Source organism: Oreochromis niloticus, linkage group LG9 (genome assembly GCF_001858045.2).
Source record: "Oreochromis niloticus isolate F11D_XX linkage group LG9, O_niloticus_UMD_NMBU, whole genome shotgun sequence".
NCBI classification, from domain to species: Eukaryota; Metazoa; Chordata; class Actinopteri; order Cichliformes; family Cichlidae; genus Oreochromis; species Oreochromis niloticus.
The window spans coordinates 24,871,633-24,885,145 of NC_031974.2; the positions used below are offsets into that span (position 1 = coordinate 24,871,633).

The following is a 13,513-nucleotide window of genomic DNA, read 5'->3' on the forward strand; positions in this document are numbered from 1 at the left end:
TGATGAAAGAAAGAAAACCAAAAGCATCACAGCTCTGTTTGCTTTGACATTACAGAGAAGAGTTTCACATTGACTTGTACTTTGTCATCTCTCCTCTGTGTCTGATCATTTGGTAAGAAAACACATTTGTATATCACACTAAAAATAACTGGTTTAGCTTTTTTAATGTTTCAGTTTCTACAGACACATTAATTTTTTTTGGTGTTTATAAAACAAGGAAATTCCTGGTTTGATTTTTTATTTGTGTTGTTGTGGCTTTTGTTTTTATATATTTTCTTTCCAGGTGATGAGTTTTGTGACAGTCCAGTCTGTGAACATCTTGACAGACATCATGTTACTGAGTCTCCTCTTTATTCCAAGTGAGCCATCTCATTTCAGTCATTTATGGTCTGACAGATCAGTGCAGACAGAGATACTTTACAAAGTCACACAGTATATACTGAAGATGCTGACAGAAAAAGAAATAAAAAGCAAACCCATGATCAGATAGTCAGATATTTCATTATGAATTTTCTCTTTATCTATATTTGTATATTTTCATGATATTTTTTTTTCAGGCACTTTGGCTGCTTGTCCTGATCCTACAAACCTGTTGATCACTGCACCAACAGAGATGGAAGCTCTGAGTGGATCTTGTTTACAAATCCCATGTAACTTTAGTGACTATGGACTGACTGGGAGCAATGGATTTGACAGCACAAGACCTGTGTTTGGAGTGTGGATTAAAAATAATCATGACTTTGGCAGATATCCAAACAATGTGATCTTCAACAGCAGTGGGACAGTTAACATCTATCCAATGAATATTACAGGAAACCTGACACAGAGAAACTGCACCACTCTGTTTTCCAATTTAACCACAAATTATACAAACACATACTACTTCAAAATTATGAACTGGCCGTTCAGAGCAACAGCTGTTTGTGATCCTGTTCAAATAACAATTAAAGGTAAGAAAGTTTCCTCTCATTCTATAAAGAATAAAGTATAATCAGCTGCAGCTTTTGTTGAAAAACTAAAAAAGAAATTATGGTCAAATGTAAAAGAAATCAGCATGTTTAAGTGTTTTGTGTTTAGATGGAAATTTGGAAAATTAAGACAGCTCAGGATAATAGGTTATCTTCTGGGTTCTTTATTGTGGACAGTAAAATTGAGAATCCGTCAAAAAATTGTAGTAAACACAGTTAACAATGTAAAATACAAACACACTGTTAACAAACACAGACATATTTACAAATATTATCCAAACCTCCCAGAGTTCACTACCACTGCTGGTGCAAAGCCCTTAAAAATGAACAGGCCTTGAGCAAAACTGCAAGAAAACAGGAAATAAAAAATAAAAGAGAAGAAATTCCCCAACATTCACTGCACTTAAAGGAGAATTCCTGTCTGTTAGTTATTAAAACTAAAACAGCTTTTGGATATTTGTCACTTCTGCATGTTTGAAATCAAATAATGCTTTATAATAAGACAAAGATAACCTGCAGTTAAAATGCAGTTTTTTGAATGGTGAACTGCAATGAAGAGTTTTTGATAGCTGGCAATGAGTCATTGACATCGCTCTGGAGGAATACTGGTCAACTTTTCTTAGCAAAATTGTTTTAATTAATTTAGCTACATTTTCCAAGCATGAACAGCCTGTTTAAAATCAAAGCATTACACTTTATTTTGGATTGGTGAAATGCTTAGTTAGTTTTGTGCCACACTGTTAGCCTTTGCAGTAATTTCCATAGCTTAGTACTGCAAAATCAACAGTAAAAAACTCTAAAGGATGTTTGCAGTTTAGTACTGTAATTTGCAAGTAATTGTGGGCAAATTCCATGAGATTACATTATTTTTACGGTAACTCACCGTACTCATGGAAACAGCTGTAAAATACAGCAAATGTAACAACTGGTGATGTTACTGAGATTATACTATTACACCATCGGGATTTCTGTTGTTTTCTACTGTAGATCTAAGAGTAATTACTTAAATCCTCATTCAGAGTGTATTACCATAAAATGCAATTCAGTATGAGAGTAGTATAACATATAAACTACAATATACAGCATCATTTTTAACTTAAGGAGTAAGTTGCAGCCACACTCAAATGGAATTTCTTGAATTGAACCTCATATATTAATAAATGTATTTGTTTATTCAAACAATTTGAAACATTATTACAGTCCACTTTGTATCAAACAACCAGTCTCACTCTTACAAAAAAGAATATTTAAGTATAAGTATATTTTAAAAACTAGAAAACAAGCAAGTATACCGTTAGTTCACTTTGTATGTATTTTCTTGATTTTTTAGACCAAATTACATTTAAGCATACTTTAAGTACAGTTAGAAGTATACAGAAAAGTCGAAGTACATTTAGTCTATACTTGTAGTATAGTAGTGCTAGTAGTATACTATGTAGTTTGTAGTTTATTTGAAGTATACCTGAGGTTTACTAAGAAGTACAAGTAAATACCCAGCATGCATTGCAGTGCTTTAACTGTGAAATTAAAACAACTATGAAACAAATGATTGATGTTTTAAAACAAGAATCTGTCAAAAATTCTTGTGTAATGTCTTTTACCTTTTGAATAGAGTAAGTGGGGTAAATCATTAATTCAAAAAAAGGAAATTGTTCAAACCGTGAGTGAAAAGGGTCAATAGATAATAAACCTCAACTCTCAAAACACTTTCTCACCTGTTCACAATATAATTCTGGTACTTGAACTGTGAGTGTAGTTCTCTATAAATGAAGCCTTCAGATAGTTAGGATTGTTATCTTACTGTCTGGGGAATGAAGAGATTTGTTACATGTAAAAAATAAGCTTCAGTTACATTTTAATTACTGTTTTTCAATCAGAAGTAACTCAAATATAAACTAAAAAGTAAATAGTACACTTGTAAGGTTAGTATTGTGATAGAGTCGAGTATATTTTAAGTATACTCTTATAGACTGGAAAGGACATTATGCTAGTACATTTATGGTGAACAAAAAGTACATCTAAAAGTTAATTTCAAGAATACTTTTATGTACTAAAACGGAGGCCAATGTAGTCCCAAGAAGCATTATTAGTATACGTATAGATAAGGTATACTTGGGAAATATAATTGAAGTATACTTATTTTTTGTATGGCCAGCAACAAAAACTAATGGTTACATTTAGAGTAATGTTTACAAATGACTTCATTTAGCTGGGTGTTCCTTTTTTCTCTTCTTATTCTTTCTTATACTGGACCTTCATTTGTTTTGTATAAGATGGTACTTTTTAAGACACCTCTGCCTAACTACAGTGAACTAACCAAAAGTTCACTGAAAAGAATATGCTGCGGTCGTCATTTTACACAAGTTCAGGTGTCACATCCATGAAACCTACACCACTAACCAGCATCAGTCCTACAACTTCACTCTCAAAATTAATCAATTCTGGGACAAGCAGAAACTGTAGCGGTGCATTTTGTGGCAGGCCAGACTGCTATTAAATGCACTCTCCTAAAGAAATAATTCCTTTGTAGCACCACTTCATCTTGGTTCAGAAGAGATGTCCTGGATATACATGATAATGTAACACGGGTGTTTATGTTTGTTCATGTTTAGCACGTTGGGTTGTGTTTTTAAAGCGATTGTTACGTTTTTAAAGTGTTTTTATGCGACAGGTGTGTGTAGCACTGGTTACACATCTCAATGGGAGAGCGATAGCTGACACCACACCTTCACCTGACGTACAACGTGACGTATGACGCACACGTTGGGTATTCACTTTCAAAACAACAATGGGGATAGAAAATATTGCTCAAGGCAGTTAATGCTCCTTTCGCTGGTTGCCAACCACCATTAAATAACAACAAGAAGAAAATATTGATCTGCTTTTCTTAGTTTTGCACGTTTAAGACGCAATTCAGACTCAAACAAAGCTGCAAAGCAGGAGAACAACATGACCATAGGGTTTTGTATTGTTGATTGTCATTTATGCTTAGAAATATCTACTCATATATGCTTAGAGTTTTATAATTAGTTGTAGATTAATAGAGGTTTGATCCTTAGTAGTCTGCAGAGACACGTTGTGTGCATTCCAGAGCACTCTGGGAGCATGAGGCCGTGCCTTGTCTTATTGTTTTATGGTATAGGAGGACACCTTCTCTGTATCTGGTTAAGCATAAGACCCTTTTGTTTAGATGGACCACTAGACTCCTGGCACCAGCTTTGGGGAGTCTTCAAGGGGTCACATCTTGACCCCACACATATACACACATAGACACACACACAAGGTATTCTTTGTTCACATGTATACCTATATAAGAGGTCATATGTTAATGAACCTATGCATATTCATGTAACCACAATAAAAGAGCAGTGTTACGGGAGAGCGGACGAGAGCAACTGGGGTCAAGCGAAGGAACGGCGCCTGTCCAGTTCTCTCCCTTGCACGTAAAACATAAAGAACTTTGCCTACTCGTGTCTTGCTTTGCTGTGTAATTAAATTGTCTTCAACGTTCCAGCGAATAGGTTCAAGCTACAAACCTATCAGCCATCAACTATTCTGTGCCACAGGTCCAGTTCGCTGCAGCACAGAGTGATGATGAGATGGTGGAAGAACAACAGAGACAATTTATGGACCGTTAACATGTGCAACTTAGAAGCAGTCAGAGGTAACTGGATGGAGTTCAATCGGGTTAAATGCAAGGTTGATTGGATTATATCTGAAGATCGTATGCTATTCGTGACAACTCTGCTAGACTCCAAATTTCTCGTCCATGAGGGAGTATCTCAAAAGTAAATGAAACAACTAAACTTAACACTTTTTCCCTAAAACGGACTGACATGGGAAACATTAAAGTTGGATTGACACCAGCTAATCAGTCTGAAGGTAAGTGTTTTTTCACTTATTCGAGAGAAGTCAGAAATGCGTTCTTATTACTGTTTGTTTTGACTTTTAAGCTACCCAGCCAGGTTATTTTCATTCAAATGCTAAGACAAAATATCAATATCTATGAATGTGGAGACTCAAAAGACTAGTTAGGTAATAGTTGCCGATGGATTTATGAGACTTGATAGAAACTTGGACGTTTGGAACAGGTGAATCGGTGAACTACCGAGGTTGCGCCCAAATGCTGTTAGCTGGTCAGTGTTTTCAGGTGTGCTTGTACTACCTGTACGGTGCGGAGTGCTGACTTAGTCAGGCTAAACCCATTAAAGCGTCGAGCTCAAATATTTTTTCATTTTTGCGCACTCTTGTCTTTTGTCAGCACACATTTTCTGTTTATTGGAGCCTTTTGTGAATAATTTTGATCATGTAAAAACTGGGAATTGGTCCCTATTGACAATACTCTTATTATTTTATTTTATTTTTTGCATTGCATATGTCATTTAGGAAACGTAATTGGTTATTGAACTTTTTGCAACTATGTGTATTTATAAATTTTGTGGCTTCCGTGCACGCAAATTTATATTGTTCAGTTTGCATGTTAAAAGCCACAAACATGTAGCTAACTATAGGCTTTCTTGTGGAACTGAGAACTGCCCTGCTACTTTCAAAACAGATACCCTCAAACATTTTGCAGATTTTATTGAAAAGGGAGAAAGACTGGGTTGTGGACATTATTCACTACTAAGAAGCATCAAATCTAGAGTTGAACATGTTAATCGAGATAATACAACACATAGACTTCGTCAAACAAAGAGAACCAGGAATGAGGAAGACTGAAGTCCCAACAGTAATGCAACCTCACCTAAAAAAGTTAGATGCCTTGTTGATCGCTATGGTTGTATTAATTGGCAGCCAGTTGAACTTCCTGAGGGGGAAACGCCAGCTTCTTTAGAGGAAAAGAAGCACATCTTGTTAACAATTTTTAATTCAGAAGGACGTGGAGCTGTGGAGAGACCTGATGTGGATGACTTCATGTGCCTCACATATATTTCTCAGCGGCAGCTTATCAACAGTTGTCCCTCACTTTCAGTAGCTGAAATTCAGGAGCAGTGGCCATTCTTGTTTACTCAGAAAGGTCTTTCGAACCACTTTTACAAACTCACAGGCATCGATATCAGTGAGCGCTTAGGTCAGGCCCTCATAACCAAAGGCAGAAGGATTATTAACTATTTCTCCAGCCAGAAGCTCAAATGGAACCTTGGTATAAGGACACTCATCCAGCAGATAGAAAGTGAGGAAGTTTTGACCAACAACAAGGTTGGCACAGCAACCATACTTCTCATGATGAAGTATTACAAGGAAAATGAAGACTCCCTCTTTGTCTTAGCAGATGTAAGCTTCTTACATACAGCTCTAAGTTTAATGCTGTTGCTTGCTGTCCTGTTTTTTTTGTGCCAACAAAATGAATGCAAGGCACTTCACAGTGTAGGTTTAAAACCCTACAAAATATAACTAAGAAAACTCATCACTTGAGCATATGTTGGCTTTTATGATATGGATATGACATAATATCGTTATTGTTTGTACAACCATCTGAGGAAATACATGGGTTAAATGGTTTAGTAAAAACAAGTGCTTCCACAATCAAAATATGTTTTCAGTTCTTTTCAGTTCTTGATTTTGGAAATGTGTATTTCAGCAGAGGAAAATCAGAACAGAAATAAAAAGTGGTGTAAAGCACATGAAATATATTATGTGTGTGTGTGTCTATCTATCTATCTATCTATCTATCTATCTATATATCGATCGATCAATAGTGTGTGTGTGTACATATATATATATATATATATATATAAAATATATATATAAATAAATAAATGATAATTTTTTTATATACAATACAATTTTTTTTGGAACCCTCCAGTCTCTTAAAGTATGTTATGTTTCCTGAAATGACGGTAAATTACGACGTGTTAAACAGTAAATGACCGCCTGTTGGGACACGGTATCCTCTAGCAGAGATGAATATTTTTGGTATTGATGATGCGTGATAACGTAAGTTACTGGTAAATATATTGCAGTTTATTACCTTGCAGCGGGCTTACAGTGACATACCGTGAATAAACGATAGTATACCAATTTCTTAATCACAGTATAATGTTACTTTGTTGACGTATTTTACGTCATAACGACATAACGGTATCTCACTGGCGTACCGTAAAAAAAAGCTACGGTGCGTTACCATAATTTGTCCAAGAGTATTATACCACAACAGCAAAAAACGATATCATCCTGCAGAACGGTAAGCTACAGTAACACGGCGTCACGGTATGACGCTGGCAACAGTGACGCCAGTATGTTACCGTAAAGTGGAGATGAAAAGTCTAACAGTGCAGCTGTAACAGGTTTAAACGTTTTCAAAAAAGTTTTATGTGGTCAGTTCACAGAACATTTTCCCAAAAGTCTCTGGGATTATCAAGATGTTTTTGGCAAATGTGAGTCGAGCCTTTGTGATCTGTTTACTCCGCAGTGGTTTTCTCCTTGGACTCTGTCCTTAATGTCATGTTCTGCCCCCTCTTTTGTGCGCTGCTGTTTGAGCAGCACACATCTGGCAATAATCATACTCAGTTAATCACAATTACCTTTTCACACAGGACAAGGTTGGTTTGAGTAGTTCTTTTCCCTTTATGAATGAAATCATCATATAAGAAGTGCACTTTTACTCAGGTTATCTTTGTCTAATATTAAAATGAGTTTTTATCTGAAACTTTTATGTATGACAAATATGCAGGATTTCAGGAAGGAGGACAATACCTCATTTTGGTTTCTTTTATCCATTGTTGTCACTGATCTCCATCTGTTTCTTGACTGTATTATTAGTTTACAAACTGTGTTTGACGTGAAACCACAGATTCTCCTTGGAGGCCCAATATTACAATCCCAGGTGATCTGAAGGAGAAGCAGTCTGTCACTATAACCTGCTCAGCTCTCACTCCCTGTCCACACTCCCCTCCTCAACTCACCTGGAATCTCCAACAAGACTCTCACAACAAAACAGAGGAAAACACAGATGGAAGCTTTACAACTAAAATCCAGCAGACCATCACTCTGTCAGACACACATGATGGAAAGAAGATCAGCTGCTCTGCCAGATATCCTGTGAACCAAGGAAAAGACACCAAGACAGCAGAGACAGAAGAGACTCTCAGTGTTTCATGTAAGACAATCAGAGTTTGTTGCTGAACTGAATCCTATAGGAAAACATAATTTATGGGATATTTATTTCTTCTTTTTTTTTTTTCTCCAGATGCTCCTAAAGACACCTCAGCATCCATCAGTCCATCAGGTTTGGTGTCAGCAGGCAGCTGGGTGAAGCTGACCTGCTCCAGCAGAGCCAAACCTCCAGTCAGCAGCTTCACCTGGTTCAAGAAGAGCAGAGATGGAGCTGTGAAAGTATCTGAAGGAGAGATTTACAGCTTCAATGTAACAGATGGAGGAGTTTATTACTGTGTGGCCACTAATGATCTGGGTAATCAGACATCAGTACAGATTCTTGTGACTGTTGGAGGTAAAGGTAAAGGCTACTGATGTGTTATATTCACATATTTTCCTTTTTTGTGTCCATGAAAACTAATGTTGATATTTAATTCAAGTGATAATCAAATGCATTTTGTATCAATATGTCAACATTAAAACTGTAAATCGATGTGGGAAAGTAACATTAAAAGTGCTGAAAAAGAGACACAATAAAAATACAAGCTTTTTTCAAACACAACAGAGCCACTTTCAGCCTTTAAAAAATAAATAAAAAATACAAATAAAAAAACACCACTGGTCACACAATAAGAGTAGGTGAAAATGTTAAATCATAAAGTCACACTACTCCTCAATAAGCAGAAGTAAACAACCTTAACAACACAGTAAAGACAAACTCACAGCTCCCTCTTCCTGGCCTTAAATACTTTCTCGTCTAAATGATGACTGGGGTTAGCTGCAACTGTATCTAAGGGGGGGAAGAGAAAACAGGACAGAGCCACACAAACGACATTACAGTCAGGTCACCTCAAAGGACCGCGTTAAATGTGAAATGTTCGTCTTTCTCTTAATGTTTCATTTGCTTTAAAATCTTGTTGCCTTGCAGATGAACAGTCAGGAAAACTGTTTGGTGTCTGCACTGTAGTGAAGACTCTGGGAATCACAATGCTTGTGGCCACACTGGTTTTATTTGAGTGGTGAGTCAGCTGCTTCTGTTATGGTCATTTATAACTATTTACAGGCTGTCTGGTCTATTATGTAGATCTTTATTATTCATAACTACAAAAATAAATCAATAAAAAAAATTTTTTCAATTTGTTTTTTTCTTCAGCTGGTTTAGATCAAGACAGTTCAACAAACCAGAGACAGAAACCATCTACGTGAACAAAGCTGCATCACAGTCCAAAAAGTGTCTGCAGCAGGAGGACAAAAATCTTGGACATCAGCAGTGTTAACATCTGCATGCTGACAGAAGCATCTGTATAGTACTCAAGTAATGTTAACATTTGGATGTGAACCCTACTGTTTAAGTTAACTAACATGTTTGCATGCAGGTCTATGATTGGCCTTAACATTTGCTGCTAGCACATATAACATAATTATTATCCGGAGTCTGTCGGCTGTCTGCTGTTGCTGCATAACAAAAACACTGTACTTATTGTGCTGTTACTGTGTATATGATATGATATGATGAATAATAAAGTGTCTGTTTGTGGCCAATTTACTTCTCTGGTGAAGAAATGATCAATTAAAAATAGAACCTTTCTGAGGAAGTTGGTCAAAAGGGTTCTACAAACACAGTTTCTGTCAGATCTGTGAGTACAGACATGCAGCCTTTTACAACAACATTTCTTAATCATGTGGTCAGTGACTCTGTGTACTGATTATTTGTGTGTGTTCATTTTTTAAAATATTATCTTTTCAGTAAATACATGGACGTGTCCATTCATGTCACCCATCAGTGGTATGATTGTTGTGTGTGATTGGTAATTCTAAATAAATTTATTTTATAACTGATACAGTTCGTGCGGAATCAACTGTCATAACTGATTGTGTTCATATAAAAATACAAAAACTGTATTTACACAAACCAGGAATGGGTTATCATGGTTACTAGTGCCAATTTATGTATGAAATGATTTCATCTTTTGATTCCATAAGCGATGAGTTTTGTGACAGTCCAATCTGTGAACTTCATAACAAATATGTTACTCAGTCTCCTCTTTTTTGCAAGCCTCATTTCAGTCATTCACTGTCTGACAGATCAGTGCAGACAGAGATACTTTACAAAGACACATTTACACTAAATCTGTTGACAATAATGGGGAAAGGAAAAGAAAACAACACTTCTCTGTTGAAATGCATTTATTCAAACATTCATCATAGATTTTCATGATGATCCTCTTCATGTAAATGTAACCCATATGAAATACAGGGCTACTAAACTCTTCATTTGACGGTATTGCTTGATGTATGCACATATACATCTGCATGAACTAAAGACAGCCATTTACTTTTTCATCTTTAATCTGATTAAATTGTATAAACTGGCAGATATTGCTACGTCTCTGGATGGAACATCTAGAAAATGGAGAGTGGAATATGTTAACAAGTCTAACGGGTTATTCTGAAACACTCGGCACAATAGCTTTCAGTGTTTGAAAAGCCTCGCTTTGCCTATAATTAAGCATCACTAACTCAAGATGAACTGAACTCAGATTAAAGTTAGCTCAGAGCTTACCTTTACATGAGTCCAGCCTACAAACTAACAGAAATTCTGCGACAAAGCTGGAGCTCTTTCCAAACACAAACAACAGATCAGGGAGCAAAGACCCATGGTGCTTAATGGTAACCTCATCCCACTTCCGGTTAATCGCTGTACAGAAAGGGGCTGCAATTTATTCGGGAGCCCAACAGGGGGAGCTCCAGAGTCGAGTATAAAGTTTAAAGAGGTACCAGTCCAGATCCCTGCTTCCTCTTTTTCCTAATCACCTTACCTTAATGTGGATTACAAATGTGTTGAAAGGAAGGAACGATATGAAGGAGAATTAACGAGGAGCTAAGAAAAGAGAAGTGTGGTGCTCAGAGAATCAGACTGATCTGACAATAAAGCAATCTTCTTTTTTTTATAAAAACAAAAAATAAAGTAATCTGATGAAGGATGTACTGAATCTGCTGTGTGGGAACTAAAAAACACTGAAGATGGACTACAAAAATGTGTCTTACATACTTTGCCCGTTGTGTTCTTAGTGTTTTTTTTAATGCAGCTCGTGTAAAAACAACAAAATTCTCATCCTAACTCATCAAATGTGCGACGCATGGTCAGGCTCCCTCTGGTTCACTTCTCGACGCGCCGTGTATCCCCCTCGCGTCGAGAACTGACGTGCAGGGTCCTCTTATTGAATGCGATAGAGCTCCCTAAACGTTGTTTATTGACAACAAAAGATTGCCACGGAAGAGCCTGTTGTCCGTATATTTATATATTTCCGAAATCACATTGTAGTGACGTATACTGAACACAGTAAATTATATAATGAAAACAACTAACTGAAAAACAGTAGATAAATTAAATACAGGCTATTACTTTTGTATCGTTTATTGCATTGATGGAGGGAGTGATGTATGCTGGGTAATGGTACAGCTAGCGACTGGGTAACGTTATTCACCCGCTTCAGATGTTATTAGTCCATACAATAGGTGTTATTAGCAGAAATCAGTCCCATAGATATGGGCCTGATTTCACAGTCGCACAGTGAGTCTGATCCTATGCTGTGAATGTATGACAAGCATGTGATCAAAGCTACTTATGTTCACAGCATGTAATAATGCTGACAGTCCAGGTTGTTGTGAAGGCTCACCTTTCAGCACATTCACTTCACCAGATGCACCTTGTTTCTTTTCCTCACCTTTGATTGGGGGTGGTGCTTGCCCTTAATTGCACTAACCTGTCACTCGTTATATAAGGACTGCACTCACCTTTCTTCACTCCCACATGGGGCGGCAGCTGAGGTGAGTTTCTCTTTGAGTCTCCTGAGTTCATGTATTATTTTGAGTTACTTAAATCATACTTTATTTCCTTTCAGAGATAGCAGTCCATGTGTGTCTTTCCTTCTTTCCTTTATTGATTTGAGAATAAAAGGAGAACCCTGTGAATGATTGATGACTGCTTATTCTCATTCTAATCGGATGAGCCCATGATGATTACTACCTAAACCCTGAGCCATTCCTTCCTTCATAACACAGGTCATTGTGGTTTGTTAAGGTTAGCAATTCAGACATATAATACAAATAATAATGGATTGCATTTGTATAGCGCTTTTTGAGACCCTCAAAGCGCTTTAAAATTCCACTATTCATTCACTCTCACATTTACACACTGGTGGAGGCAAGCTACAGTCGTAGCCACAGCTGCCCTGGGGCAGTCTGACAGAAGTGAGGCTGCCATATCGCACCATGGTGGACGTAGCCTTAGGCTATGTCCACACGTACCCGGGTATTTTTGAAAACGCAGATTTTTCTATGCGTTTGCACCTTTCGTCCACACGTAAACGCCGTTTTCGGTCACTGAAAACGGAGATTTCTAAAAACTCCCGCTAGGGTGGATATTTTCTAAAACTCCGTTTTTGCATTTACGTGTGGACGAGAAAAACGGAGAAAACGCAGCGTCAAAGGTGTGCGCCTTTTTTGACGTCACAGTGTGCGCCACGTTGTTGTTTCGGTGAAATGAATTTCTACAATACTGTTACTGTTAATTGTACTCTCTGCAGTGTTTAAATGCTTACATATACACACACAGTCACTGTCCCTCCACACATACCACTCGGTTCTGCTTCTATGCCCCATCTTTGTTTACTATTTCCCACCGAGGCTTCTAGACTTCTGATTGGCCAACATTTCTACACGGTTAGGAATATAGCGCCACCTGCTGCTTTGGCATGTTCCTAGCAGCGTTTTCCTTCATTTCTGCCTTTACGTGTGGACGGGATTATTTTTTAAAACGAAAACGGAAAATCTCCGTTTTCAAAAATACCCGTGTACGTGTGGACGTAGCCTTAGTATAACACCAAAAGTTTTGAACATACACCAAAAGTGTCTGGACATAACGTTTTCAGTGGAAAACGCTACGTCCAGATGAACAGAATCAACTTTTGGTGTTTTGGAGATTTACTTATCTTGATGATTGAGAATGCATCAAGACATTTAGTATAACACATTATTAGTCCCAGCAGAGGTGCTGCTCCTACTTTTCTAATCTCTTACTATTTTAAAAGAAGTCTTTAGAAGGCGTTTCTGGATTTGCAGATTATAAACAGCCTTGTGGATAAATTGTTGAATTCATGTGCACTGCTGCACTGCTTCACGCTTGGCGCATACATGGATATTGACTTTGGCTAACCTGTTTGCTAACTGGTGGAACTTGAAACTTACGTTTAGTTCTCTGGAATTGTACATATTAAAACTGGGGCAGCAAAATTGTAGGCACAGGATGATATTTACAAAAGCAGTGATTAATCATTACATAATTAAGCGGTAGAACTTATGTAATACAGAAGTTGAAATGTAGAAGCTTCTGAACTGCAAAATTGTTGTGCCTGGTCTATTTTAGGTTAACTGAAGGGTGAATCCAT

At 37.2% G+C, this 13,513-nt stretch overlaps 1 protein-coding gene across 1 annotated transcript in view; it reads left to right on the forward strand.

Annotated features, from left to right (window-relative positions):
• Nucleotides 1–13,513, forward strand: part of LOC109203599 (sialic acid-binding Ig-like lectin 7) — a 28,208-nt gene continuing 14,695 nt past the window's right edge. Inside the window, exons 1-2 of the mRNA XM_019363217.2 lie at nucleotides 1–112; nucleotides 284–359. Coding sequence (XP_019218762.1) covers nucleotides 287–359 — 73 coding nt within the window. The 5' untranslated portion in view covers nucleotides 1–112; nucleotides 284–286. The remainder of the gene's footprint in view (nucleotides 113–283; nucleotides 360–13,513) is intronic.